The following is a 26,021-nucleotide window of genomic DNA, read 5'->3' on the forward strand; positions in this document are numbered from 1 at the left end:
AGGGTGCTATATAAATAAAGTCATTATTATTATAATTATTATCACAATGCAGCTCTGTTTTTTAATGGTCATGTTTTTTTTGTGGGCAACAAAGCTTTGAAATACGTCTCTGTGTGCCAGTTTTGGATCAAACTGGGAGGGGCCCTTTCTGCTGGTTGGACTTCTGCAAATTAAATGTCCAGATTCTAACTGTGCAAAATGTGCAAAAGCAGCCGTCAGTATCTGCTGCTCATCACGCTGCCTTTCGGCCCTGCGAGTGCCAATGTGTGTTCAAAAAGTCAACTGCACATCGGAGTAATTGCACGCAGAGAGAGATAAATGATGAAATAAATCATTGGCAGCATCGCCAGCATCGGTGGAGTCGTATGAAAATATCCCGGCATGCTAGCGACGCAGCGCTCAGCCAGTGAGGGGAGGGATGATGGAGCTAAGATGGCAGCCCGACTGAGGGTGCTACCTCTCCCGGGTCAAGAAATATTCCAGGAACGAATGAAACCGAAACACGACTCGGCGGCGTTTGGAAACCAGCGTTTCTACCAGAAATCTTGTTATATGGCTTGAGAAGATTTACTCTCGGAGGGACGAACAGCGTTGTTGACGCCGCGGCCGGATCGGAAGAGCGAACGCCGTAGCTGCAGCACCAGATCGGCTTCAATTTGCGCTTATTACAACCCAGGAACCGCGGATGCTAAATTGTGGTATTTGTGCAGCTCGGAGCGGACAAATGATGTGACATGCGGCGGATTTAACGACAAGTGCATCGCATCAGATGGCTAGATATTATCTGGCTGTGTTATCTTTTGTGTGATATATGCATTGTTCTGCAAAACGATGATGTGTGCTGCTGCGGCAGCGGCCGCCGGTGGAGGGATCCTGCCCTCCTTATCGCCGTCGATGGGGCTGGGTGTCAGGGTCATTTCTGGAGCCGGAGCCGACCTCTCCACCATCGGTTCGGGCATGGGTTGTTGCCCGACACCCGGAGCCCAGTCGGACTGTCGGACTCGGTACCAGCTTCTACTCTCAGGACGAGCTCTGGCGGAGAGATACAGACGGATTTACACCACCGCCATCAACGATAAAGAGCAGGGGATAAATCAAGGAAGGTGAGTGGCTCATGAGAGGAAGAGCAGAGGCTGGCTGGTCTGTCATCCGTGCGGCTAACTGGGCTAACGACCGTAAGCTAACGTTAACCCTTGCTCAGCGGTACGTCAGCGAGCCCCGGCTAGCTAACCAACACCCCAAACCATTTAATAAATACATGGTTTACGGGCTCGTCTGGCTTTTATCATGCAAGTCAGTGTTTTAGCTCCAAACAATATGCCGGGAACACCATAATTAGGTTGCGGGGTTAGCTTGCTAGGTAGCAATTTGGGCTTAGACTTCCTTAGCTTGTGCGGCTAACGTTACGTTGGTTCACCCCCGGGTGCTCTGAACATTGTGTTTTTAGTTGACACAGGAATAAAAACAGAAAACACTCGAACCTTTTACAAAAAAAACGAACAAAAACACCCCATTTGCTTATATCCACAACAAGCTAGCTAGCTAACTGTCATGACAGCAGTTGGTCGATATGGCCCATGGGTGCTACTTAGCTTAACGTAAACAAACTGCTTCAACACGCTAATCTTTTTTTTTGTTTTTTTCCTAACTCTTGTCACCATATTTTACGCCACCTTGTCATTTATTGTAGTTGTTTGTGTGTTTAGGCCCAACGGCGTCACGGTTAGCTAGCTAACCAGGAGCATCAACCCTTCCCCAGGTTGTCCTAACCCATTAATTGAAGAAGCATGGAGCTGATCATGACCAGCCATGCATCAAAACACTATAAATACGGCGCATAAACGTGGCTTCTGTGGTCAAAAATGGCTCGAAACGTGAGACATGTTTGGGTGAGGATGTGTTGGGAGGTGGATGAACTCATTTGCTTTTCTGGCATAAGCGGGTAATACAGTTACGTCATTGTAGTCAGTCAGGTTGTAGTCTGAGTAGCTGGATCACTGCTGCATCCTCCCTCACCAACTCAGCTGTTATTCTCAGCCCCAAATACCTGGAACAAAGCTTGCTTTAACCCTCCTGTTGTCTTCATTTAATGGCACCTAAAAATATTGTTTCCTTGTCTGAAAAAAAACACAAGCGAGACAAAAAGGCAACACAAAACAACAAAAGTCAGACAAAAAACTATACAAAATATGACAAAAATGAGACACAAAATGACAAAAGAACAATTAATAATGTAGTATTTTACTTCATGATCGAAACAATATGTCACAGTCTCAAAAACATTTAAATTTATAGTTTTACAACTTTACAATTTGCAGTTAATGTCTTCTCTGCCTTCTCTGTCTTCTCACTTTACAAAGTTGGCCCGCGAGCCTGATTGGACCCTTTGGTGGGCTGATTTTGGCCCGCAGGCCGCATGTTTGACACCCCTGCCCTGTATGTTCAAATGGCTGAGGAACCTGAAGCAAATTTTGCATGGCGGCAAGCTATTGGAACTCAATATTCAGTAGTCTTTGCAAGTACTAAGATCCAAAAATTCAGCAAAAAAATCCCCCAAATTTCTGAAAATTTGCAAAAACTTCAGGAAGAAAATTCCAATAATTCCTTAAAAATTTCCTTTAAAAGTTTTATTATAAAAAAATCCCCCAAATTTGGCAAGAAAATTCTTGTAAATATTTTCAAAAAATGAGTAAAAATCTTCCAAAAAAATCCTAAAAATATCTAAAGTGATTACATATATATCAGTAAAACTTGTAATATTTTCTTTCAGAACATTCACATAAAAATCAACCAAAATCCAGCAAAATTCACTGGATGTTGGTTGATTTTTTTTTGTGAATGTTCTTAAAGAAACACTTTTTTTTAACATTTCTTTTTTTCCACCAACAAATGCTCAAAAATTTACCAAAAAATGTTGAACATGTGGAAGTTTTCACTGTGAAAATATATATTTTTTCCACATTTTCAAACTTTAAAACGGGTTTATTTTGACCCGTAGGATGACACGAGGGTTAAGAAAGGAGGCAAATACACTGCTGAAGCAACACGAGTCTGTTTTGATAACAAAGCCTTGAATTAATACCTCTGAATAAAAGTGCAAGAAGAAAAAAATCTATTAATACCTTACCTCAATCTACTCAGCTCTATGCCAATGTTATTTTTAAGTTCTACTCTTGTGTCTGACACTGATCTTATTTTGTTAATCTGTACACATGAAGACATGCACGTTTCAGAGAACTGCTTAAGCAGCAAGTTTCAACCAGGCTTGACTTGATGTGTTTATCTACCACTGTATAAAGTCAGGTAGAAACACCTGTATGGCTTCGGATGTAGAGGCTGGATTTTCCCTATATCAGGGGTGTCAAACTCATTCTAGTTCAGGTTCCACATTCAGCCAAATTTGATCTCAAATGGGTCGGACCGGTAAAATCAGAGCATAATAACCTATAAATTACCACAACTTCAAAATTTTCCTTTGTTTTAGTGCAAAAATCACATTTAAGGAATTGTGTTTTTGCAAAATATCATGAACAACCTGAAATTTCTTAAGAAAAATAAATTCAATTTCAACGACTTTTGCCTCAGTTTATCATTTACACATTACAACCTACAGCTCACAGTGGATCTACATAGGCACAAAACATTTAGTCACAGGTATCTGGAATGATATAGTATTTTATTTTGTGATCAAAATGACAAAAGTCAGACAAAAAAAAGACAAAAAAACATCGAAAACGAGACAAAATTACAAAAAGGAGAAACAAAATGACAAAAAATGAGACAAACGAATCAAAACAAAAAACAGACAAAAAGTTTGACAACAAAAACCAGAATGACAAAAACGATGCTCAAAACAGTGAATAAAGCAAAACACAGAGACAAAAAACACAAGCGAGATTGGACCCTTTGGCGGGCGATTTTGGCCCACGGGCCGCATGTTTGACACCCCTGCCCTGCATGTTCAAATGGCTGAGGAACCTGAAGCAAATTTTGCATGGCGACAAGCTATTGGAACTCAATATTCAGTAGTCTTTGCGAGTACTAAAATTAGAATACTTAAAACCCAGTAGAGTATTTTTAGTTTTCAGCCCTATCAATACACCAGCCTTAAACATATCAGGGGTGAAGAAAATCATTTTAAATACACTCATTTACCTTTACAAAGCTGCTGTTGTTATACAAACAGATTTAAAACAGACAGTCACAACAGGAAATTTAACATGTATTGCTTTTCTCTATTTAGTACCGTGTAATAACGATTACTAATTCATGTGCAGCCTCTCTGTTTTTAGTAGTAATTCTATTTGTGGCCTCTTCTTATTGACAGCCCTGATTTGTAAGTGAAACTGAGCACACGATGCCAATGCAAAACTCGGATTTCTGCAAACCAAACTCCTCTGACACCTGTGACAGTAATGTAGGGTGTATTGCACTTGTACAGACTTGTGCTGTGCAGGCTGCATATGATGCAAACTTGCTATACAAGACTGAAAGAAATAGGGACGACACCGCCATTGAAGACATCTGGAAGGGATTCAGGATTTTTACACCTAAACGATTTTTTTTCCAGCATCATGACCAGCATGACGAATAATGTGTTTTTAAAAAGATGCTTTACCTCCTATTTTTCTCACAGCACAAGTCGATAACGTGTTAAATGTTCTGCTGTTTTAAGTGCAGCGTTGCTGTTTTATTTAAAAAGCTCACAGCATTTTTACTGTAGCAGTGGAGATGCTTCTTAAAAAAGTGTTGTTAACGGAGTCGCTTTAAGGCAGTTTGAACAAAAGTGTCTGCCTAAATTAATTTGGCTGAACCATATGTTTTGCAAAACTTACTCATTACTGTATGCTTCCAGGGGAAAGAAGGCTTTGAGCAAGAAGAAACTGAAAAGGCGACAGAAGGTCAAGTCAAAAGTCAAGTCAAGAACAAAGGTAAGAGATGCTTTGTTTGTCTTATGCAGCTATATTAGACTTCTACATAGTGCTACTGTCAGTGTAATTAAATCGTGTTTATATATCTTTACAGTATTTATCATACTCTCAAAATTAACTCAATCCTGATAAATACACAAAACAATAATATTTTATTGACTTAATCGTCAGTGACATAATCCCGCCTAACATTCTCAATTCTCCTTAAAGGAATTTCATTAACATAATTCAATACGTACATGAAGTGCAGAGTATTTTTCCCTGGTATTAATGCACTGATAAGTCTTTACAGCTGGTTTGATTCTGTTGATTGAGCCCAACCAGTTAAAAGATAACACTAAAGAGTGGACTAGGATTCTGTGCGTTCTTTAAGGTGTTTGGCAGAACCCATATTTTCACTGGTGGGGGTGGTCAGGTGCCAGTACACCCGTCCACACATAAAGCTGGAGAGGTGGATCGGCAGAATGTGAAACACATGGGAGTGGCTCTTGTGCATGATGGCCTGTTGCCCAGCGACCTAATGTGTTCCACATCTCCACGGCAACAGTTGCCTGCCTCCATCTCCTTCATCCAGCCTGCATCAGAGGATGTGGTTGTGTTTCTGCCTCTGATGTAGGCCTTGCGGGGCCAACGCGGGTTAAGTAGGTGATTCCTAAGTTATGACAACAAAGACAGTCCCCTTACATTACACTGACTCATTTCCTTTCTGTTTTACGCTTGAGAGTGAATCCTCCTTTCTAAATGGTCTGTGTTTGGTCTTAACTTTATTACACAGATTTTCTTTTTGCACCAGCTTGCAGGCATTGGCAAGATGTGATAGTAGCAGAGACTCTTTTCTGTTTTTTTCATCTTTCACCTCAAAACCATTCCAGGCAAGAAATTCAACATGGAGTGGGCTTGTCGGTTAAGTTCTCTTCAGGCTGACTTGTTAGGTGACTTGATGTCCTGACGCATTACAAGATATTCTGTAGAGACAGAGAACTGAGTGGTAGACGAGGCAGGCAGGCAGGCATAAAAACGTGGGTTGTTACATGGGCAATCATGCTGTATTTGCATGTGTTGTGCTCACTCCTGCTCTGTCACGTCTGTAACACTGCCATAGTCAGACAAGAGTGTGCTTTGAAAGCTCTTCTTCTCCCCTTTGTCTGCTACTGTGCTTATAAATGTGACAGTAGGGTGAGAACAAAAGACAGCATATAAACACTTATCACCCTAATGGAGAGGATGATGTAACGTCTTGTGTGCAGGCAGATGTGTGATCTCTTTTATTTGAAAAACTATAATTATAATGACAATGTAATGGTACAAAATGATACATTTAAAAGAAATGTATCAAAAATTTATATGTTGTCTTTATAATCTGTGGTAAAACGGTGGTGAGTGTAAGTAGCTGTGCATACTTTACTAGATAAATAATTCAAACTGTGGCCATCCTACCATGAAACCATGATTCTGGCTTTCTCTTTGTACTCTGTGAACGCCTCACCTGTACTCCACATCACCCACTGATGTGCTTAGCCTGTAACACTTGCTTTCACTATGCACTTTATCCTTTTTTGTAATTTCAGTTTTAGTTTGAAAGGCAGGAAAGGCTAACATATCTTCATTGTACTAAAATAACCTAAGATAACCAACAATGTCTTCTAAAAATTACATCCATTGGCAACTATTTTGCAGTAACGGGATACATTTTTAAGCAACAGGAATACATTTCTATTCGGGGTATCAGAATATTCTTTTTGTAGGACCTGCAAAGATTAAAACGGCTAGAAAAAAGATTATAGTGTTGATTTTAAAAGCAGGAATGTGAAAGGGAATTCAACTGAAAGATTTCAAAGTTGGAGGTGAGCACTTTCCGACCTCTGTGTCTTTATTTGTTATTGCAGTATATAAATGTTCACTATACTTCCTGGATTTGGACCGAATATTGACAGCTGCATAGTGTAAGGACTGGACAACATGCCTGGATAAAATGAAATAATTAGATATGACAACACTGGAGTAGAGTATCGATGCTAAAATCACAAGACAAATATGATCACAAACAACATCTTGCTTGTTAAATAACTCACCACATAGACAGAATAAATCTAAATGCTATTGATTGTTCTATCTCAGTTATTTGCTGCTGTTAAATAGGAGGGCTAGTAGCTCCACTTTGTGCCTCTCAGGTATTGGCGTTAGCATTAAGTCGCGTCAGTTTTGTTGTCATCCTAATTATATACCCAAGGTGTACAGTGGAATGAAGTTGCACTCCTGCCAAGACCAATAAAAAAAAAAATACATAAAAAACATAACTGCAGACAGCATCATATGACAGAATTAAAAACATTTGACTGACATGTACACTGAAACATCCATTTTTCTGCAATATTTGTGGGGAGAAAAGTAGGTTATTTAACAGGACTGTTCAAAACATTATGTCTGCTGCATATTTTTTTAAAAATAACTTTAAAATAATTTTCCATGTTGTGACTTTAATCAAAAGAAAGATGGTAGCCAGTAGCTACATGGATAATAAACACAGGCAGACCCTGGAAAGTGGGTGAAAAATCTTTTTCATCGTTCAGTGGGAAGAAAGTTTTTTCATCCAGATGGTTAGAAGAGCCACTGAGGATTCAGGAGAAAAACCCTCTGGGTTTATAGTTGCGGCACAGTTATCTTGGAGAGGAGCAGATGCTTCGCTCTGGTACTCGAATGTACCACTAATACTTGGGATTCACAAACTCAGGCTAAAGAGCCAGGTGCATAGGGGCGTTGGGTTAGAGGATAAACAATTTAAGTTTTTATAGTCAAAGCTTGAGTAAAAACAGGCATGGTCTGTCTGATTCAAACTTACAATCCCTTTGTTCAAGCCCCCCCTTTGAAAGACAATGCTTTTACTCTTGTTTTTCTTATTTTTCCATAAAGTGAGCAAGCTAACGTGTAGCTGTCTTAAGTGCGGTCAGAGGCTTTGTACCAGCCTTTTATGAAGCTTTTAAATGGCCATTAAGTCTTCAGTGAAGTGCAGACTGCAAAACAAAAGAAACCATCACGTGAGCAGCATGTTTGGGTCATGGGTTGGTGCTATTACAGAGAGATAAGAAAACCACAAATCATCAGCAGGTCTGTAGGCTTTCCATACCTGGGTATACCTGCACTGCTTATGTGCATCATCAAATAGCTTGAATATGTCACTAATTCTGATGATTTGATGAATTTGAATTGGGAACAGTCAATTTTAGTGAAACGTGTTGCATATAATTTTATCTCTCTGCATGAAAATGATGTTTAAGCCTCACAAGCAGATGTAGTGTAACATTTCTGAAACCATTAATCACATTACAAGCTCCCTGATGGAGAGGTTGTATACTTTTTAGGATTGCATCTTCAACTCAAGCCTTGAGATTTGGTGGCACAACAGCCTGTGTTTAATTGTGGATTATAGCTGTTGCCTGTAACTTTTACTCCTCAATACTATGAAACAGCAACTTAATATTATTGTAATAATACCACATTTGAGGTCATGATTATGTGGTTATGTAAAGGAAAATAACACATTTTTAATAGATTTTTTTTCATTCATATCATTCTAAGATTGTTTACTCTTTCCTAACAGTGAAGACACACAAAGTATTAAATGCATGAGGATATTAAACAGAGTAGTCCTGGTACATATGGGCCAGAAATGCAGAGATTTCTATCTCCAACGCTTCAACATTTCGGTCTTTACCCCACCCTTTTGTTTTGTTGTCATCACCTCAGAAATCAATTTTTCCCTCCCTCGCTGCATGGATTTAGGTTATTATTGCGTCTCTGTGCTGTAAATGGTTTTAAGTGCTTTTTCCAGGCAATGTGCTCCGTTCTGAGTGCTGCACAGTTGCTTGGTCACAAATACTACTCTTGTGGCAAAGCAGAAGACTGTCAGACCGTAGTGTTAGATGAGATGGGAGCTAATATCCTCCCCACTGGTTTGAACTGAGAATGAATGACCTCTCTCCCCAAATAGATGACATCACCCTGTGGGATTGGGATGCCAAAAGCGCAACGCTGAAAGAGAGGCACAATCGATCAATGTGATTCTGTAGAGGTTGCCTCAGGACTACGGTTAAAAATGCCGCACTTGGTGGGATGGAGAACGCTTATCAATTAGTTAGTTTATCACATTTCTCTGTGGTCTGTAGTTTCTGTAGTCGTAATGACTATTTAGATTGAAGTGCTTAAGCTTTGCTGTAATGATTTTATTCTAAATTCTCCCTGTTGGCTTGTTCACCTCATTTATATCAACGATTGGTACACTCAGTATTACAAATGCCCCTTAGTGTTACAATTCAGCAGCGCCACAAACAACACCATCCAAAATAGCCATCAAGTAGAATCACACCTCTCCAAAATAATTCTAACAAGGGAAACACCTTATTACGAATATGTCTATCTGTGTTTGGCTTTGATATCGATAAAATCTAAATATTCTATATTAGAAATGCAAAAGATGCTTTATATTTTCTCACTGAAGAACTTTGACCAAGACATGTTCTAGTAGTGGCAACACATGTCCATTTCCACCCACATGGAATGGGTTCCATTTTGATTTATTCACCTAATTTTTAAGAGTTTGAAACATTTTGACCAAAAATTAGTTGTTAGTAGTTAATAGTAGTTTTCCTTGACCTAAATTAAAAGTGGCATCAGTAGGTTTGGTTGGTCATCGTGCTAGACCCTCGCTGATGATGCATCTTTGATTGCAATGGTCCAACCCCGAACTGGTTTGATGTTCAAAGACCCCTAATTGATCCGGTTCAAGAACCACAGCTAATTTCCTAATCGTCATCACCTTCAGAATTGTATTTTTAGCCTAAATGTATGACAGTATTTCCTGGAGATAGCAACAGATAAGATTGGCATGTGTAAATAATTGTGTAATATTGCACCAACTGCCACTTCCATCTAAATAAGTAGTTCTGCAGGTGATTCACTAATTCTGTTCTTGTGTCAGGATAGCACCTGGTGAACTTTTCATTTTGTTTTTCATTTCAAATGCTGTAGTGAACCAACTTTAGGGCTTCTAATAACACTTAAGATGCTCCTTTTGATATATTTTGAAAGGGAGAGAATTTGGTTCATATAGTTTTTTTCTTTTATTTAGTTTCAGTCTGCACAGCCAGTCTGTTGGATTTTGTCTCCCTTTAAGTTTTCATCCTTGCGTTTATTTTGTACTAAACATATTTTCAAACATTACTACAGTTTCATTTTACATAATTTCAACTTGTACCAAACAGTCTACAGTGAATTTTAGTGCGCCGGTTATGCAGAATATTGGGTAATTGATTTTGTAACAGGCAAAGCTGTGTTAAGCTGATCTTGAAACGGGTAAACACTTGGTCAGTGTGTACAAAAGTGAGTGTCCCTAGGGAGTGAATCCAAAGCAAAACGAGGAGTTAATTATTTTCACAGTTGTGTTGGAGACTAAGCACGAGGAGAGTGATAGAAGAAATGGTATAAATCCTGTGGTCAACAATGGTTTTACACTCCCAGCTTGTTGTGGTTATATAATGTTCTTTTAACTGAACTCTAACAGAAAACATCTGCCTGGAGTCCCAGAGGTTTCTATTTGGGGGCATGTTCCTCTGAGGAATTCTCACATGTGACTTTTCTCGTTAAAGACTGAGGAGAAATTACCCATTTGTTGTGCTCTGTTACCCCTGTTGCGGTCATGTGTTTTGGTTAGGGGGTATCTTCAGTGGGTGTGGGCTAAATTGCTTCTTCAGTAAATGCGTGACTCATGAAGAATTGAGAGACATGGAACAAAAGAAATGAATTACCTGCCTGTTCTTGTGACAGTAACTGTATTTTGAAGGTGGTTTTAAAAAAACAAATTTTTGGACAAAAATGATTGACACGTTTTAGTGGACCAAGGAAATCTAAGGTTCTGGTAAACATATAAACCAGGGGTGTCAAACTCATTCTAGTTCAGAGGCCACATTCAGGCCAATTTGATCTCAAGTGGGCTGGATCGGTAAAATCACAGCAAAAATAACCTATAAATAACCTCAACTCCAGATTTAGTGCAAAAGTTTTCACATTTAAGGAGTCATCTTTTTACAAAAAATCATGAACAACATGAAATTTTTTAAGAAAAATAAGTTCAATTTCAGGGACATTATGCCTCAGTTTATCATTTCCACATTACAACTTCCAGATCACAGTGTCTACAAAGGAATAAAACATTTAGTCACAGGTGTCTGGAACTGAATGATATAGTATTTTACTTTATGATCAGAATTACAAAAGTCAGACAAAAAATAGAAAAAATTAACAAAAACAAGACAAAATATTACAAAAATCAGCCGCAAAATGATAAAAACAAGACACACAATGACAAAAAAATGAGACACGAAACAAAGCAAAGCAAAAAAGAGACAAATATTTTGACAACAAAATTACAAAGCAACAAAAAAATGAACAAATGACAAAAACGAGACAAAAAATAACAAATGACACAAGACCAAAAATGACGAAGAAACAAAGCAGCAAAACAGTAGACTAACAACACAAGCGAGACAAAGCAAACACAAATGACAAAAACAATAAAAAACATCGAATAAAGCAAAACACAAAATGACAAAAATAAGACAACAAACACAAGCAAGACAAAAAGGGAACAAAAACAAGACAAAATATTACAAAAAATGAGGTACGAGAAAGGTAAAAGAACGATGAACAATCTAGTATTTTACTTTATGATCAAAACTTGTCATGGTCGTGAAATTATTTTAAATTTTTAGTTTTACAAATGTACAATTTGCAGTTAATGTCTTCTCTGTAATTTTTACACCTTGAGGGCCAGATTGGACCCTCTGGAGGGCCAGTTTTGCCCCATGAGCTGCATGTTTGACACCCCTAGCATAAACTACTCTGTGGCTTGTGAAATAGCGTATCTGTGTACCAAATGACACCATAGTTGTGGTCACCAAGAAAAGGTTTTTGCTGACCACATCCACTCTGTTCTTTCTCCACAGGCCGAGAGTCTCGATGGAGCCCTTTGCGTGCCAGACATCAAGCTGCACAGCAACCCATCTGCGTTCAACGTCTACTGCAACGTGCGGCACTGTGTGCTGGACTGGCAGCAGAGAGAGGCCTCCCTGGCATTGGCCTCCAGGAGCTCGGTGCAGAGCGGCGACTCAGACAGCGAGGAGGAGGAAGAGTACCGCGAGCCAGCCGTGAAGCTGCCAAAGGTACGAGCAGGGAGTAGCGTTGGCCGCTCGCTACCGAGGCGAGGGCCAGCCTGGGCTCTCAGGGGATCTCTGAGATGCACGGATCCTTTAGGGCTCATCCTTTTTATTGTTGTAATTGGAGTCACTTTACCAGAGGTTTGAAACCCCTATTCTGTGAGGATTATGGTTTCCCCAGCTCCCACCTCTCCTCTATGCCAGTTTATCTTTCTCTCTCAGTGTCTGCGCTGTCTCTTTTTATTAAAAATATGAAGTACACCTGGGGTCGAAATCACAAATTAGCTCTGGAATAATCTTTTCCTGCAGTATTCTATAGGCACGAGGGAAATGATTGAATTAAATGAAAATAAAATGGACTTCAACACATACACTTACATGCCTTGTTATTCATATCACCAATCTTGGCCATTATTGTTCTCTTTGATAGCATAAAAAAGAAAAGCCTTACAACCGTGCTGGACAGATGATTAAAACAACAAAGTATCTGAGAGGCAGAGGGATTATTTGGGATTCTACACCAAAGGTTGCAAATTTAAGGGTAACTTCAAGACTGCTCGCTGACTTTGTGCAACGCTACTGCCTAGGGCTGCACAGTTAATTGAATATTAATCACAATCGTGATTTCGACTCCCTACAATTAAATGAGCACGATTGACTGTGATATTGGCGTTTAAAATGCGGCGCTCATAGACAACTCTGCTAATAGAAAAATGCCCATGGAGATAAATATCGCTAGGTTTCAGCTTGGGTACATTGCTTGAGAATGCCTTATATGAGTCTTTTGAAAGTAATTTTTGGAGTAAAGTATGCAAACATCCACCTAACTAGGCTGCTGTAGCCTAAATATGAGGCGTTTAGGGAACATCTGTGCAGTTTTGTTTATATTTTGCCTCTAAGAGATGCACTGGATTCAGGTGAAGAAGAACCTAATTTTGAGTCTCATTTTGATGCAAAAATGTGCATGTTTGCTGGAATACATAACAATGATGTCAGTATTCATCAGTGTAATCCTGCAGTCCTGCTACTGCCTTTATAGTCCCGCAATAATAGTTCTGAGGAGTCACTTGTCATGGAAGCATTAAAAGGGTTGATCATCAGCTGTACGGTGCAGTTTAGGATGGTTTAGTCTACAGAGATGTGTTCAAATCCCTCACTTATGCCCTTCTTTTCTCTGTCTGTTGTGTGTGTGTGTCATTGCTTTAAAAGGCTTACTACAACAGAACAAGCCCCTTTTCACAGTGTGGCAGCACAATTATTGAACAGCTGTGTGTGTGCTTGCTGTTCACTGTAGTACTGGTGAGCAGGTGAATGCAGATGGCCGCAGATGATAAACTGGGAAGGCTGCAGGGTTTTATCTTCTTTTAGACCAATTAAATAAGCTACAGATGATATAATATTTTGGGGGATTTAGTTTTAATTCTAGCTTAACAACAGCTGCTAACAAGCCAGTGACATAAAGCTCATGATGTACAGCATCTATATTAATCTATGCTTAATACGTTTTGTCTGTATTGTGTATTTTCCACATGGCCTTGTCTCGTGTACTGCTGTTTATCTGCTGCTTTTTTAAAAACTTTTGTCATTAGTTACCCTTCTGCAAAGCTTTCACTGTTACAAAACAAGTTCTTCACTCAGATAGAAAAGGACATTGGGGCATTATTTAATTCAATAACAAGCTATGCCGAGAGAGAGAGAGAGACCGAATGGCATCCTTTTCTAGGCCACACTTATTCGTCTGCCTCCCTTCTCCGCACAGCCGAGTGGGACTGTCATTATACAAAATGCTAATAGTGGATGTTCAGATTTGCGGTAGTCACTGTGCATACTGTGGACCCCTAACTGAATGTAGGTTGTTTTACTGTAGCGTGACGAAGCCATGCTATTAAAAGTAAACATCCACTCCAAACATTTAGTCTGTGAAGTCTGGAATACTTATAAGAAAACAGTTTCTTGTCAGAAGCATTTGTACAATGTCAATGGTGCATCACGGCTAGTTTCGCTAGGACTGGGTTGTGCTGCAGCCGCCTGGTGTTCATTAGCTCATGTGCTTCTTTCTGTGTGTCTGCAGATCATTGGCATCGGCCTGTGTGGGGTTTTTGAGCTTATAAAAGAGACTCGGTTCTCTCACCCCTTACTGTGCCTGCGTAGCCTACAGGCCTTGTTGGATATGCTGCAGGGACAACAGCCTGAGGGCTTCCAGACTGAGCCTCCGGATGTGCTAGGTAAAGCTCTACACCCGAGGGTTTATTAGCTGCATGTGTGCAGTCTAATGCTATGCAATGCAATAGCCCTGCTGCAAAAAAAGTGCATTTGTGAAGCTTAAAAAGTTCAGTGTTTTTGACATATTATTACAATCTAATGGATATTTTAAGGCAGAAGTTAGTTATATTGGACTGTATAATATTTGCAATTATTTCCTAAAGTTTTGTTGAATTTTATCCACATACAGCACTGCTATTTTTCTCTTCTTACAAATGTCTAACCTCTCCACATCATGTTTGCTTGGTCAGAGTCTCTTTTCCAGTTGCTGTTGGAGACCACGGTCCGGAGCACAGGGCCCAATGACCCGACAGGACAGGCCATCACTGCCCTGTCCTGCGCTTGCCTCTTCAGCTTGGTGGTGGCCTGGGGAGACACGGGCAAAATCCTGCAGGCCGTCTCTGCCATCCTCACCAATAATGGTAGCCATGCCTGCCAGACAATACAGGTGAGCAATCAAATGAATTCTGCTGAATTTAACAACCTGCCTGCACAGCTATCTGTGTTCTCCACCTTTATTTTGCATCTCCTGCATTTGCATGTGGGTTATTGTCTTGTGGGTCTTGATCACCTGTTCAGATTTGTATCTAGCAATGAACAACTGTCTACACTTCTACATGATCTAGATGTTTGTATTATGTGAAACACAAATTGAAATGAGAATATTCTTACATGACCCAAATTTGAATAATTACGTTATTGAAACTACCTTCGCCAGGAACTCTTATCTAATTCTTTCTAGCCTTGAATATTCTACATTTTTTTCTTAGGATTAGTAAAAAGGCTTTTGATCACCATTGTGCATTTTGGGGTGGATAGAGAAACCTCTGGCTCCTCCATGAATCTCTCTGTTCCGAGAGGCTTGAGGCAGTGTCTGGACAGCACAAATTGAGTTTTGGAAAATGTCAAGCCGCCCTGATCCTGTTGTTTGATTATGTTACCCTGCCTGCATTCTTCCGCCAATTAGCTGGTATTCTATTTACTTCCATCTGTAGTTTCTAGTCTCTCTTCTGTCTCTATTTCTTTGTTTTTTATTGCTTCTGCTTTGTAGCAATGCTGTTCTTGACATATCTTTGGTAACTTAAACAGTCAGTACTTATTTATGTGCAGGTTTTGTGATCAAAAGTGTGTCTGACTTCATCCGTAATGTGGATAGAGTTCCTGTACTGGATCAGTGCTGCAGAGGGACTTTGTAGGCTCTTGCATTTCATCCCTCACAGACACACGCCCGTGTTTTGCTCCTGGTTGTTCATCTTTTAGGTATTGACTGAACTGTGAATCATCACAATGGCAGGCAGGTTGGCGAGAAGTGTGGGCTTTCATGCTGTGCACGTCTGCGTGGTGTTTGTTTGTGTTTGCTTCTGTGTGAACGGTGAGATCAGCGGTATGTGTAATAGCTGCAATGGAAATGATGGTAGTATGTGTGGTACTGCATTCAAGCAGAATGAAAAGAGGGCAGATATACACAGGTAACCAGTCTCAATCGCTAATATGAAAATTTGACTCGGTGAGTAACAAAGAAGCTCACCAGGGACTTCCCACTGCTTCACACATACACCCGACTATGTCTCATCTGAGTTTTTTTTTCCATCTTGTCTTCCTAAATTTTACCAGGTTCCCACCATACTGAACGCACTGCAGAGAAGTGTACAGGCTGTTCTGGTGGGAAAGATTCAAATCCAGGATTGGTTTGGAAATGGCATCAAACGTGCGGCCCTGATGAACAAGTGGGTCCTGAAAGAGGTGGCCATTGATGAAGATGAGCGCTGTCTTCTGCAGACTGATGGTTCCTTTCTGTACTTGCTCTGCAAAGATGGACTCTACAAAGTTGGATCTGGATACAGTGGCACTGTCAGGGTATGTAACAATCCAAGCTGCTTGTTATGTCTCTCCAATGATTACCACCTACCTTACATTTTCATGAAATCATGAAAAGTTGTTTTGGAGATTTGTGAATGTCTAAATTAGACATTGTGTTTAGGCTCTGATTTTACTTTTGCACACAGGGTCATGTGAATTTGGGTGAACTCAACATAAATAGGAACTCATTCTTTCATTTGGCACTTTGTTTTGTTTTAGCTGGAGTGATGTTTGGTAGTAGAACGCCTTGTTTTACAACCAAATACTCTCCTGATAAGTTCAGTAGATGTTAAAGCTCACACAATGAAAACCCATTTTTATTGAGTGACAAACTTTAAATTATCTGAAATATCCATGTAAAATGATCGCTATGCCGCCTGTGTCTGCTACTGTGTGGTCAGGTGTTTGGCCCCCCATTGTCAATCACAGATGCAGAGAGAGTCTTCTTCCTGAAGGGGGCGTGGCATAGACAGCAGCAGCTTATTTACATTTAAAGCTACAGACACTGAAACAGCACATCAAGAACACGACGAAAACCGGGCATTATAATACAATGCCACAGCAGTTTCACACAACACCACCACTTCCTAAAATAGCTTCAGTACTAAATAAGTTAAATAAAAACAATGAATAAATACTAAAAAATGCAAAGTTATTTTTGTGCATTGTACAACCTCATAGCAGTATGTGTCTTCTGGCAACATTAAACACCAGTGTCGGTGGCGATGTTGGTTTTTTCCTTTAACCTGCCACCATTTAAGTTAGGCCTGTCAGTGTTTGTTGTTGTTTGCTTACATGTACTCGATCCTCCTCAGGGCCACGTGTACAACTCGACGTCTCGAATCAGGAATCGAAAGGAGAAAAGATCATGGCTGGGCTTTGCTCAGGCAAGTAGTTGAGCTTACGTTGAAATGCATAAATTTTGCGTGAATTTCAGTCAAAGAAGCTTTAAAAAAGCATTTAATATGTTGAAGGACATGTCACGTAATTTGCTGGACCTCTAAGTGTAAAACTGCATTTATGTTGCTGGCATTATTAAAACTATAAACAGTGTAACCTTTATTATTCGGTTAAGCCAGCTGTAGAGTTCATACTAGGGACATATTTTTTATGAACAAATGTGTTTGTGTTGTGCCTTCAGGGGTATTTGTTGTATCGGGACACAAGTAACCACAGTATGTCGGCCCTCAAGATCAACCCTGAGACTCTGGAGCACGAGGGGACTGTCACCATGCCGGGTGCTGAGAAAATGCTTTTATTGGCTTGTATTAAAAACGCCTTATTGGAGTGAAGCTATCACAATCCAGCTTACAAAATACAGGGTACATTGACTAACACTTTTTCTGTCTTTGCAGGTCAACATTCAGATGGACAGAACATCGTTTTCACAGATGGAGAGTACATTAACCAGATCGCAGCCTGCAAAGATGTAAGTTCAAATGTTTCTGCGAAAGCTTCTGATCAGCATGATAATTACAAGTCTCGTGTTTCGCTTAAAAGTGAAACTGTTTCAGTGGGGGAAGCTGAGAAGAGTTTCCCTACTGATGTCCGAAAAAAAGTCAGCTGCAAACAAGGTGAAGAGAGCTGGATATTATTATTAAGCACTTAAATGCTTTTATAGTGTTTTACAATTGGAGTGTTGTTGAATTCCCTGCAAGCGTTTGAGTTGGGATTTAAATGTCCTCCACAGTCACTGACTTCATTTTAACAGTTATATTTTGGACTCATAGTCTTATCAGCTTTTATGAGAAGTTGTACCACTTAAAGTAAATATGAAGAGATACAAACTCATGACTATAAATGGTTATCTTCTTAGTGATGAGTCATTTATACTGACACGTGCAATCAAATCCTCTCTAGCTTAACAGTGTCCTCCTTTATTTCTCATCTGGCCTTTTATGTGTTACTTATCTTTTTTAGTAGTTAAAATGAGCATAGTTTTTCTTCTTGACTTGACCTGTGAAGCATCTGTCACTCCCTCACTCTCAGAAGGATCCTCAGCTGATCACCAGCTGTGCCACAGAGGAGGGGGGTGTCGCTGTGTCTAAGCGTATATATATATGTGTGTGCAGTGTACGTGTGGGCGTGGCAGTGAGGGCAGTGGCACCGCATGTGGGTATTCTCCAGAGAGCTTAATCTCACAAGCAGTTATCTGCATAAGCAGTCTGTAATGGAAGTGGGGGAGTGGGGGAGTGGAGTAGGGGAGTGCGTGAAATCCATATATCTGCCGTTGCAGCGAGGCGGTTTCTAGGCTAATCAAGGGGGTGGAGTGCCGCATGGGGGGAGTCCTCAGAAGCTGCATGCATTTTTAGTGAGCAGCAAGCAGACGCAACCACTGCACAGACCACTTGCATTTACAGTTTAATGATTTGACTGGCGCTCTGCTCTGCAGGAACGAAAGCACAATAGGTCTGTCATCGTCACCACACAGTGAAAGCCAGACCAACCCAACGCAGCCCTTCATCCATTTTTATATCCCTGCTCTCATTATCGTTTGCTTGATGTCTTCCTCTTGTTTCTCCCTTCCTTCTGTTTAAATTGTCCCTTTCAACCACATCCCCTACAGTTTGAATAACTTGCATCTCTGGCGGTTGTATAATCTCTTACGACTGAATTTTTAACCCTCTGAACACCAGCTGGTGGGTTTGAAAGGCAAATTTGCACTATTTATTACAGCCAAATGCTGTGAAAACTGAAAGAATCGCTGTATTTTGGCATGTCAGATGGTCCTGAAACAGATCATGTGTGATGTGCAGTTTAATTACCAAATACAATCAATTCTAAGCATAAAGTCGTGGTATTTCATCACACTCATTTTATTATTCCTCTCATTTAAAAATGTGCCAAAAATAAACTGTCTGCAGTTACCAGATCCTGTTTAAAATAAAAAGAATTCTGCGCTCCTCATTGCAACTGTTAAGCCATTAGTGACTCAACTGTAACCAACAGTCACGTGGAAAAAATTCAGCTGAGCTGCAGGCTGCGTTTGTGCAGAGCAGAGAGAAGACAAATATGGAAACAAATTAAAAGTATAAATAGTTAAGTATCTCTGGTATGTGAAGTCATTGTCTGTTTGTTTTTTTCAGTATTGGTAATACCAGTGTGCTCTTGGAAATATGTTGCACACGTTTATTCCAGGTGTTTCACATTTTTGCAAAATCAATTAAGCAGTTAGGTTTTTTCTGATTAGTGGAATTAAAACTGTTAAATACTGCACAGAATACATGTTTGAGTTCTGTCTGCTTGGTTGTGCTGTTTCCATAAAGACGCAGCACTTTATGTTGCAGTGAAAATTGAGTAAAAATGTGAAATTGCACTGAAACTGCTTGAGGTTCATGTGCTCTACATTCAGCCAAATGAAGCTGTGGAGAGATGTCTCTTTATATATGATGTTGTAAATATGAATAGTTATGCTATTAACACTGACACGAGGGGAATTTTAATTTGCTGCAGCCACTAATATTAAAAAACACGTATACACTGACTTTCTATTGCCAAGCCACACCCCCAGGACATCGACCCAAACATGCTGCCGCTCCCGTTGAGATGTCCATGAATGTAATAAAGTGGTAATTAGTGTCTTCCTGCACTGCATCAATAACAACTATATGTGTGGGTGAGGCCCAGTAATGAGTGAAGCAGGAATATGTCTTGACTAAATTGGGAGCATTTTGTATTAGATGCTGTCTGTATTCTGGTGTGCTGTGAAACTAAACGGCATTTCCTCCTGTTGTCCCCGGCTCCTACAGGATGGTTTCGTGGTGCGGATCTATACTATGAGTTCAGACCCGGCCCTGCAGCAGGAACTGCAGCTGAAGCTGGCGAGGAAATGTCTGCACGCCTGCGGCATCTCTCTCTTTGACCTCGAGAAGGACCTGCACATCATCAGTAAGTGATACGAAATGCACTAGTGTTTGTGAGATGCGGGCAGTGATTGTCATATGCTTCTGTACATCTGCTACAGGCGCTTTGTACTGTTTGTGTGTACGTACAAGGTTGAAAATGTGTCAGAAATTGTTCAAAACGCAGAGGACTAGACAGCAGTGTACTTTACAACCTTGTCTCCTTGTGTATTTGACTCTAAATAGTATGTTGTTCTCTCAGGCACGGGCTTTGATGAAGAGGCAGCATTGCTTGGAGCAGGCAGGGAGTTTGCTCTGATGAAAACTGCCTCGGGAAAGGTGAGAGTGGTGGTGTGTCTAAAATGTTTTACAAAAATGAAAGTTGGAACAGCATCAACTGCTGAGCTAAAGAGCTTTCGTCTTGCTAATGACAGACCCGGCACTTTAGAGGGTGAACCGGTGGGGACAAAAGCTCAGAATGAAATGTGTTTTCTTCCTTCAGTGTCTACATGAAGCCCATCGTGCAACTTTAACATTCCCTTAGCTTCTAACATCTGTGTGTAGTTAGCTACAGTCAATAGTTTCCAAAATCAGGCTGTACTAAACCTAATAATAAGAGAAATCTTCATGTTTTGGAAATATTTGGTCCCTCTCTAAGCTAAATTGTCTTTAAATAATACAGAGTGATGTGTTTTTAGTGTAGTACTATGTGTGCTCAGCTTATAAAGCCTATAAAGTGGCATCCTGAGTATTTCACTCAGTAGTAGCAGTAGAAATCCAAACAAGAAACAGCGGGTATTAACACCAGTTTTAACAATGGTAGCTGAAACATCACAGATTTTATGTTAGTCTCAGTGTACACAGGCTGTTTGAGGAATGAACAGAGTATACTGTTTGACTCAGACTGCAGAATCTGTGTGATCTAGCAAAACATACCCAGCCACTGCAGTGATGCAGTGTTTTGTTTAAGAAAATATTTCACATTTTTGTGCAGATTGTTTTAATAAGATGAGAATGCTAACTATGTAGGTGGTTCGGGGTGTGCTTGGAGGGTGTGGTTGTTTGTGCCTTCGCTTGTAGGTGTGGTGTTTCTTTTGTAGATAGCAGTCCACAGCAGTTGCCTCTTGCACATTTCTGTGTCTGCGTAGAGGCCTAATCTCACAGCACACTTTATCTGCAGATTACCCTAACCTAAACCAGCTGGATGGGTATAAATAGGAGCAGCTGACCCGTGTCTTTGAGCAAAGTTCACCCATCACTTACACTAAACATTCTGCCAGGCACGTGACATTTTGGACAGATCTGCTGTTCTCTCTCATGAGGTGCTATAGGAATTATGCAAATTCCAAAGTGAATATCAGAGGATTAGAGTCATAAAAATTCTCTCACCTCTTGCAACAGACTTTGTACTTGTGTCACCACAGGCCCTTATATTTGAATGGTAAAAACACACACTTGCTAAGGATGTGTTTCAGCTGACAATAGCAGTGTAGCAAAAATGCAGAGTCCTTGTTCATCTCTTTAAGGACACTGTTTTGGCAGAGTGGCCATTCTGTCATAAAGGGCAAGCAAATTATCCCCTGCTAAACTTCTGACAAGCACACTCCATCAGCAATTGTACACAATAGATCCTCAACTCATCTGTAATGACCACAATTAGAACAATGTTTTAGCCCCTCATCTCTTTTCTGTCTCTGAGTGTGTGCTTCAACACCTCTCCTTGTCTTTCTCTCAGATCTACTATACAGGAAAATACCAGAGCCTGGGTATAAAGCAGGGTGGCCCATCAGCAGGAAAATGGGTGGAATTACCCGTCACAAAGTCTCCCAAGATAGTCCAGTTCTCCGTCGGCCACGATGGTTCTCATGCACTGCTGGTAGCTGAAGATGGAAGCGTGTTCTTTACAGGCTCTGCCAGCAAAGGAGAGGATGGAGAATCCAGTAAGATCAATTAAAGCTTTGTGCAAATATTTAACAATGTATTCTGTTCAACGTTTGTTAAGCACTTAAACAAAGCCAACTCAGCTGAATATTTAAGGTGGTGTCTGTTGTTTTTCTTTGCAGCCAAAAGTCGCAGACAGCCCAAGCCATACAAGCCCAAGAAGATGATCAAATTAGAGACCAAGACAGCTGTGTATACGGCATGCAACAATGGCAGCAGCAGCATTGTCACCAAGGACGGAGAGCTCTACATGTTTGGCAAAGATGCTATTTACAGCGACAGTACCTGTGAGTTGACAAGGACAGAGTTATTTTAAATGCTCAGCTGCATGTGATTTTTCTTTCATATTTCAGTTCTTTCTCCATTGCTTTGACAAAGACAGATTAAATATTCTATAATATTTTTTTAAAACTATGTTCTTTTATCGCTACTCTCCTCTCCACAGGCCAAGTGACAGACCTCAAAGGTCATTTTGTAACTCAGGTTGCCATGGGTAAGGCTCATACATGTGTTCTGACCAAGAATGGGGAAGTGTGGACATTTGGAGTGAATAATAAGGGTCAGTGTGGTCGAGACACCGGAGCCATGAGCCAGGCAGGGAAAGGTGAGCAGATGGACAAACATACCTTCATACTTCCTGTTAAGTCTCTCATAAACGTAAGTTGTCTTTGTGCTGTGCTCAGTCTGATGGCTTTCCTGTTTGTGTGTGTGTTTTTTGCAGCGTTTGGTGTAGAGAGCATGGCCACAGCCATGGATGAGGATCTAGAGGACGAGCTGGAGGAGAAAGAAGAGAAGAGTATGATGTGCCAGCCAGGCATGCACAAGTGGAAGCTGGACCAGTGCATGGTTTGTACGGTGTGTGGAGACTGCACTGGCTACGGTGCCAGTTGTGTCAGCAGTGGACGACCAGACAGAGTACCAGGAGGGTAAGAGACGGTGGTCATTATTTACACAGCATTTGTATTTATTCATTTATACCGAACAAAAAATGCTCTTCTGACTTGTGGGATGATCTTTTTATTTGCATTCCTGGATAAATTGTATGTTACAATATGATTTTTTTTTCTGTCTCTGCCTATTTATGCATCTGTCAACCAGTATCTGTGGTTGTGGGTCTGGAGAGTCTGGCTGCTCAGCATGCGGCTGTTGCAAGGCCTGTGCCAGGGAGCTTGATGGTCAGGAGGCCAGGCAGAGAGGCATCTTTGATGCTGTGAAGGAGATGATTCCATTGGACCTGCTGCTAGGTATGCAAGTAGATCTCATATATGACTTAAAGCTCAGTTTTAAATGTGTGTGCCCAATGACAAAAGCAAGGACGCAGGTCTTAGATGCACTATGGGTCACTCCAAGTGCACATGCTATGTTGGTTCATTTATGTGAAGCAGCGCAAAGGGCAGAAAGGCTGGGTAGAGTGAAATATATATCAGAGGGTGTGCAGATGAACCAATACACTCGGCACACATTACATCACTGGTCTCATCACTCTGAAACAGCTTTGGCAATTACAGTGACAAATAAAGAAGCAGCCTTTCCAGGAAATCGCAGTGTCGTCTGGATGGTGCAGAGCAGCACGATGTAGCTCTATGAATCTGCAGCCAAAAGCAGATGGTTCTGGTTTTTGTTTGATTTGTACAATGATGATAAAAATTAATTGTAAAAATGTTGGAGCAACTGATTATTGTATCAATCTGGTGCCATTTCAGGTTTAATTCTACTGTGAACTGTATACAGCCGCATCCTGTCATAAAATGTGGCCGAGCAGCGTCTGTAATGTTAAACACATGAGAATAGATGATTGTTAAGAAGGAAGCTGGACTGGAGGCGGTGACAAGCAGCAATGATGAGCCACTGTAATCCGACATCTCCCACACAAACAGCAGAATACTAAGTGAGAATGGATGGTCTGTTGTTCTGCAGCAGCCAGTGTCATTTGCAGGTGATTTAACCGAGGTAAACGCAGTGGACGACTGTACTCAACAGCTCTGCACTCTGGTGCCAGTTTTTGAATTAGAAGCTGCAACTTTGTCAGTAAAGTGTCCTGCTGCCTTCAGATGTCCACAGCAATTTAATGAACTGAAGAAGTACAGATCAGGTTAGAATTCCTCATTTAAAGTTAAAGATAAGCCCTGTTCCTGCTGTAACCTCATCAAATGTGGACCTGGTTGAAGAATTGAATCATTTAACAGTTTATTCACATCACATGCAGGCATTATTTCATCACTGCTGTACATTTGCACCAAAACTCTTTGCACTCCTTCATTTCTATGAACCTCCATCTTCAAGGTCAGGAAAATGTCAAGCAGCTGGAGTGCTACCTGCGCTGGTCATTGTGCATTCATGGCAATGGGGCCCTTTATGTTCCATTCTTTTTGCTCTGTCCTTCATACAGTGTATGCACCACTCATGTATTATACTTCACTTAAACCCACAAAGTCTCACACATCATATGCATGTCTAGTCGTAATATGTTGTGCTCTCTGTAACTGATCAGAATAAATAACTGTCTTGACCAGGGATGTGTGCAAGCAGTATGTCTTTCTGAGCTGTGCCAGCACATTGTCTATGCTACACATCACACTGTCTGTTGCATTCGCTTGAATATGGTATTTCGCGCACTTGTCGACGCTCATCCTCCGTTATGATCCTTTTGTTGTGCAGAGTCATTGCTTGTCCATCACGTCTCTCCATCATTCATTGATGTGTGTCTTGTTTTGTTCTGCTCTGCTTCGTCTTCCCTCCTCCTCCTGCATCCTGTCTGGGCTGCCTGTACCTGCGGCCTTTTGTGTTTTCAGCTGTGCCTGTCCCTCCCCCTCCAGGAGTGAACATCGAGGAGCACATTCAGATCCGTCAGGAGGAGAAGCGACAGAGGATCAACCGCCGGCATAGGTTGGAGGAGGGAAGAGGTATGGATCGTAGCTAGACAGGAGGCTCTGTTTAGGGTAGATCTGTGTGGGGTTTCTTTGGATTTAGAGAGTTATGCTTTCTGTGCTAGATCATTCAACGTAGACACAGCGACACTGGCGGCAGGGATGGGTGTAATAAATAGACTAAAACCTCAAACACTAGGTCCATCCCTTTGTAGTTTCTGATTACTTTCAGGTGCTTGGGTGTTGTGCCTTGGTGACTTCCCTCTTGCTTGTCTCTATATAATTTTTCAGTGTGTGTGTGTGTATTGTTGTGGTGTAGTATTATCATGTGTTCTTTCCCATTTGTGAGCATTGTGCATGCATGTGAAAGTTTCTTTCTCCCCCAGGCCCCCTTGTTTTTCCTGGTCCCATTTTTATGAACCAGCGTGAGCAGGCCCTAGCCAGAATAAGACCCCTTCAGGCACTAAGGCATAAACGGGACAAGCACAAAGGTACTATGGTCTTCACTAACTCAACGGGTGCAGAGACACTCCTTTGACTCATTTCCCAGTCTGGCTGTCCCGCCCGCCTCCTCTCTCACTCTCTGAAGGCAGGACTCTTGTGTCTTCACCAGGTCTCATGGTAACAAACGATGTAGCCTGCGGGCAAGGAAGACTCGTTGTGACTCACAGGGGATAAAAGTCTTTAGACCGGGTTAAAGATCACTCTCAACAGACTGATTACCCTTTGGTTTTAGGTTCATTGTTGTAGCATGGAAAAAACATGAGGCACAGTAAGGATGTGGTCTGCTCTGCTAATTTTCTGGTTTAGAAGGTTCTAATCCATGGAATAGGACGTCTCCTCTTCCCACTGCTGCCATTTAGACATGAGTGGAAATCAATGTCCTTGTCTAACTGGATTTACCGTCACTCGCATAGCAGTCGATTTGTTAATTCACAGATACAGCTGCAGGATTACAAGCAGAAACAACAGGGATCACCAGAGAGGAAATGCTTTCATGACTGACATGTTAACAGTCCTGAAAAAACTAAATAGATATGAAACCTTTCATGGAAATGGCTCAGAAATCACTAAGAAACTTGGCATACTATTAAGCTGTTCAGTTACAAT

At 40.9% G+C, this 26,021-nt stretch overlaps 1 protein-coding gene across 19 annotated transcripts in view; it reads left to right on the forward strand.

Moving 5' to 3' along the window:
* Window positions 1–393: 393 nt before the first annotated feature.
* Window positions 394–26,021, forward strand: part of mycbp2 (MYC binding protein 2) — a 71,886-nt gene continuing 46,258 nt past the window's right edge. For 11 of the 19 annotated variants that reach the window (XM_055014895.1, XM_055014901.1, XM_055014907.1 and 8 more), the window contains exons 1-18: window positions 395–1,103; window positions 4,856–4,931; window positions 11,930–12,145; window positions 14,211–14,364; window positions 14,653–14,849; window positions 16,016–16,258; window positions 17,077–17,148; window positions 17,403–17,499; window positions 17,617–17,690; window positions 20,011–20,149; window positions 20,366–20,442; window positions 21,839–22,043; window positions 22,167–22,331; window positions 22,490–22,648; window positions 22,766–22,970; window positions 23,143–23,288; window positions 24,837–24,947; window positions 25,298–25,402. In XM_055014895.1, the coding sequence (XP_054870870.1) occupies window positions 832–1,103; window positions 4,856–4,931; window positions 11,930–12,145; window positions 14,211–14,364; window positions 14,653–14,849; window positions 16,016–16,258; window positions 17,077–17,148; window positions 17,403–17,499; window positions 17,617–17,690; window positions 20,011–20,149; window positions 20,366–20,442; window positions 21,839–22,043; window positions 22,167–22,331; window positions 22,490–22,648; window positions 22,766–22,970; window positions 23,143–23,288; window positions 24,837–24,947; window positions 25,298–25,402 (2,713 nt within the window). In that variant the 5' untranslated portion in view covers window positions 395–831. Of the gene's footprint in view, window positions 1,104–4,855; window positions 4,932–11,929; window positions 12,146–14,210; window positions 14,365–14,652; window positions 14,850–16,015; window positions 16,259–17,076; window positions 17,149–17,402; window positions 17,500–17,616; window positions 17,691–20,010; window positions 20,150–20,365; window positions 20,443–21,838; window positions 22,044–22,166; window positions 22,332–22,489; window positions 22,649–22,765; window positions 22,971–23,142; window positions 23,289–24,836; window positions 24,948–25,297; window positions 25,403–26,021 lie in introns of all 19 variants that reach the window. The other 8 variants (XM_055014899.1, XM_055014910.1, XM_055014908.1 and 5 more) reach the window with 6 other exon arrangements.

This window comes from Amphiprion ocellaris, chromosome 11, assembly GCF_022539595.1.
Source record: "Amphiprion ocellaris isolate individual 3 ecotype Okinawa chromosome 11, ASM2253959v1, whole genome shotgun sequence".
In the NCBI taxonomy this organism is placed as follows: Eukaryota; Metazoa; Chordata; class Actinopteri; family Pomacentridae; genus Amphiprion; species Amphiprion ocellaris.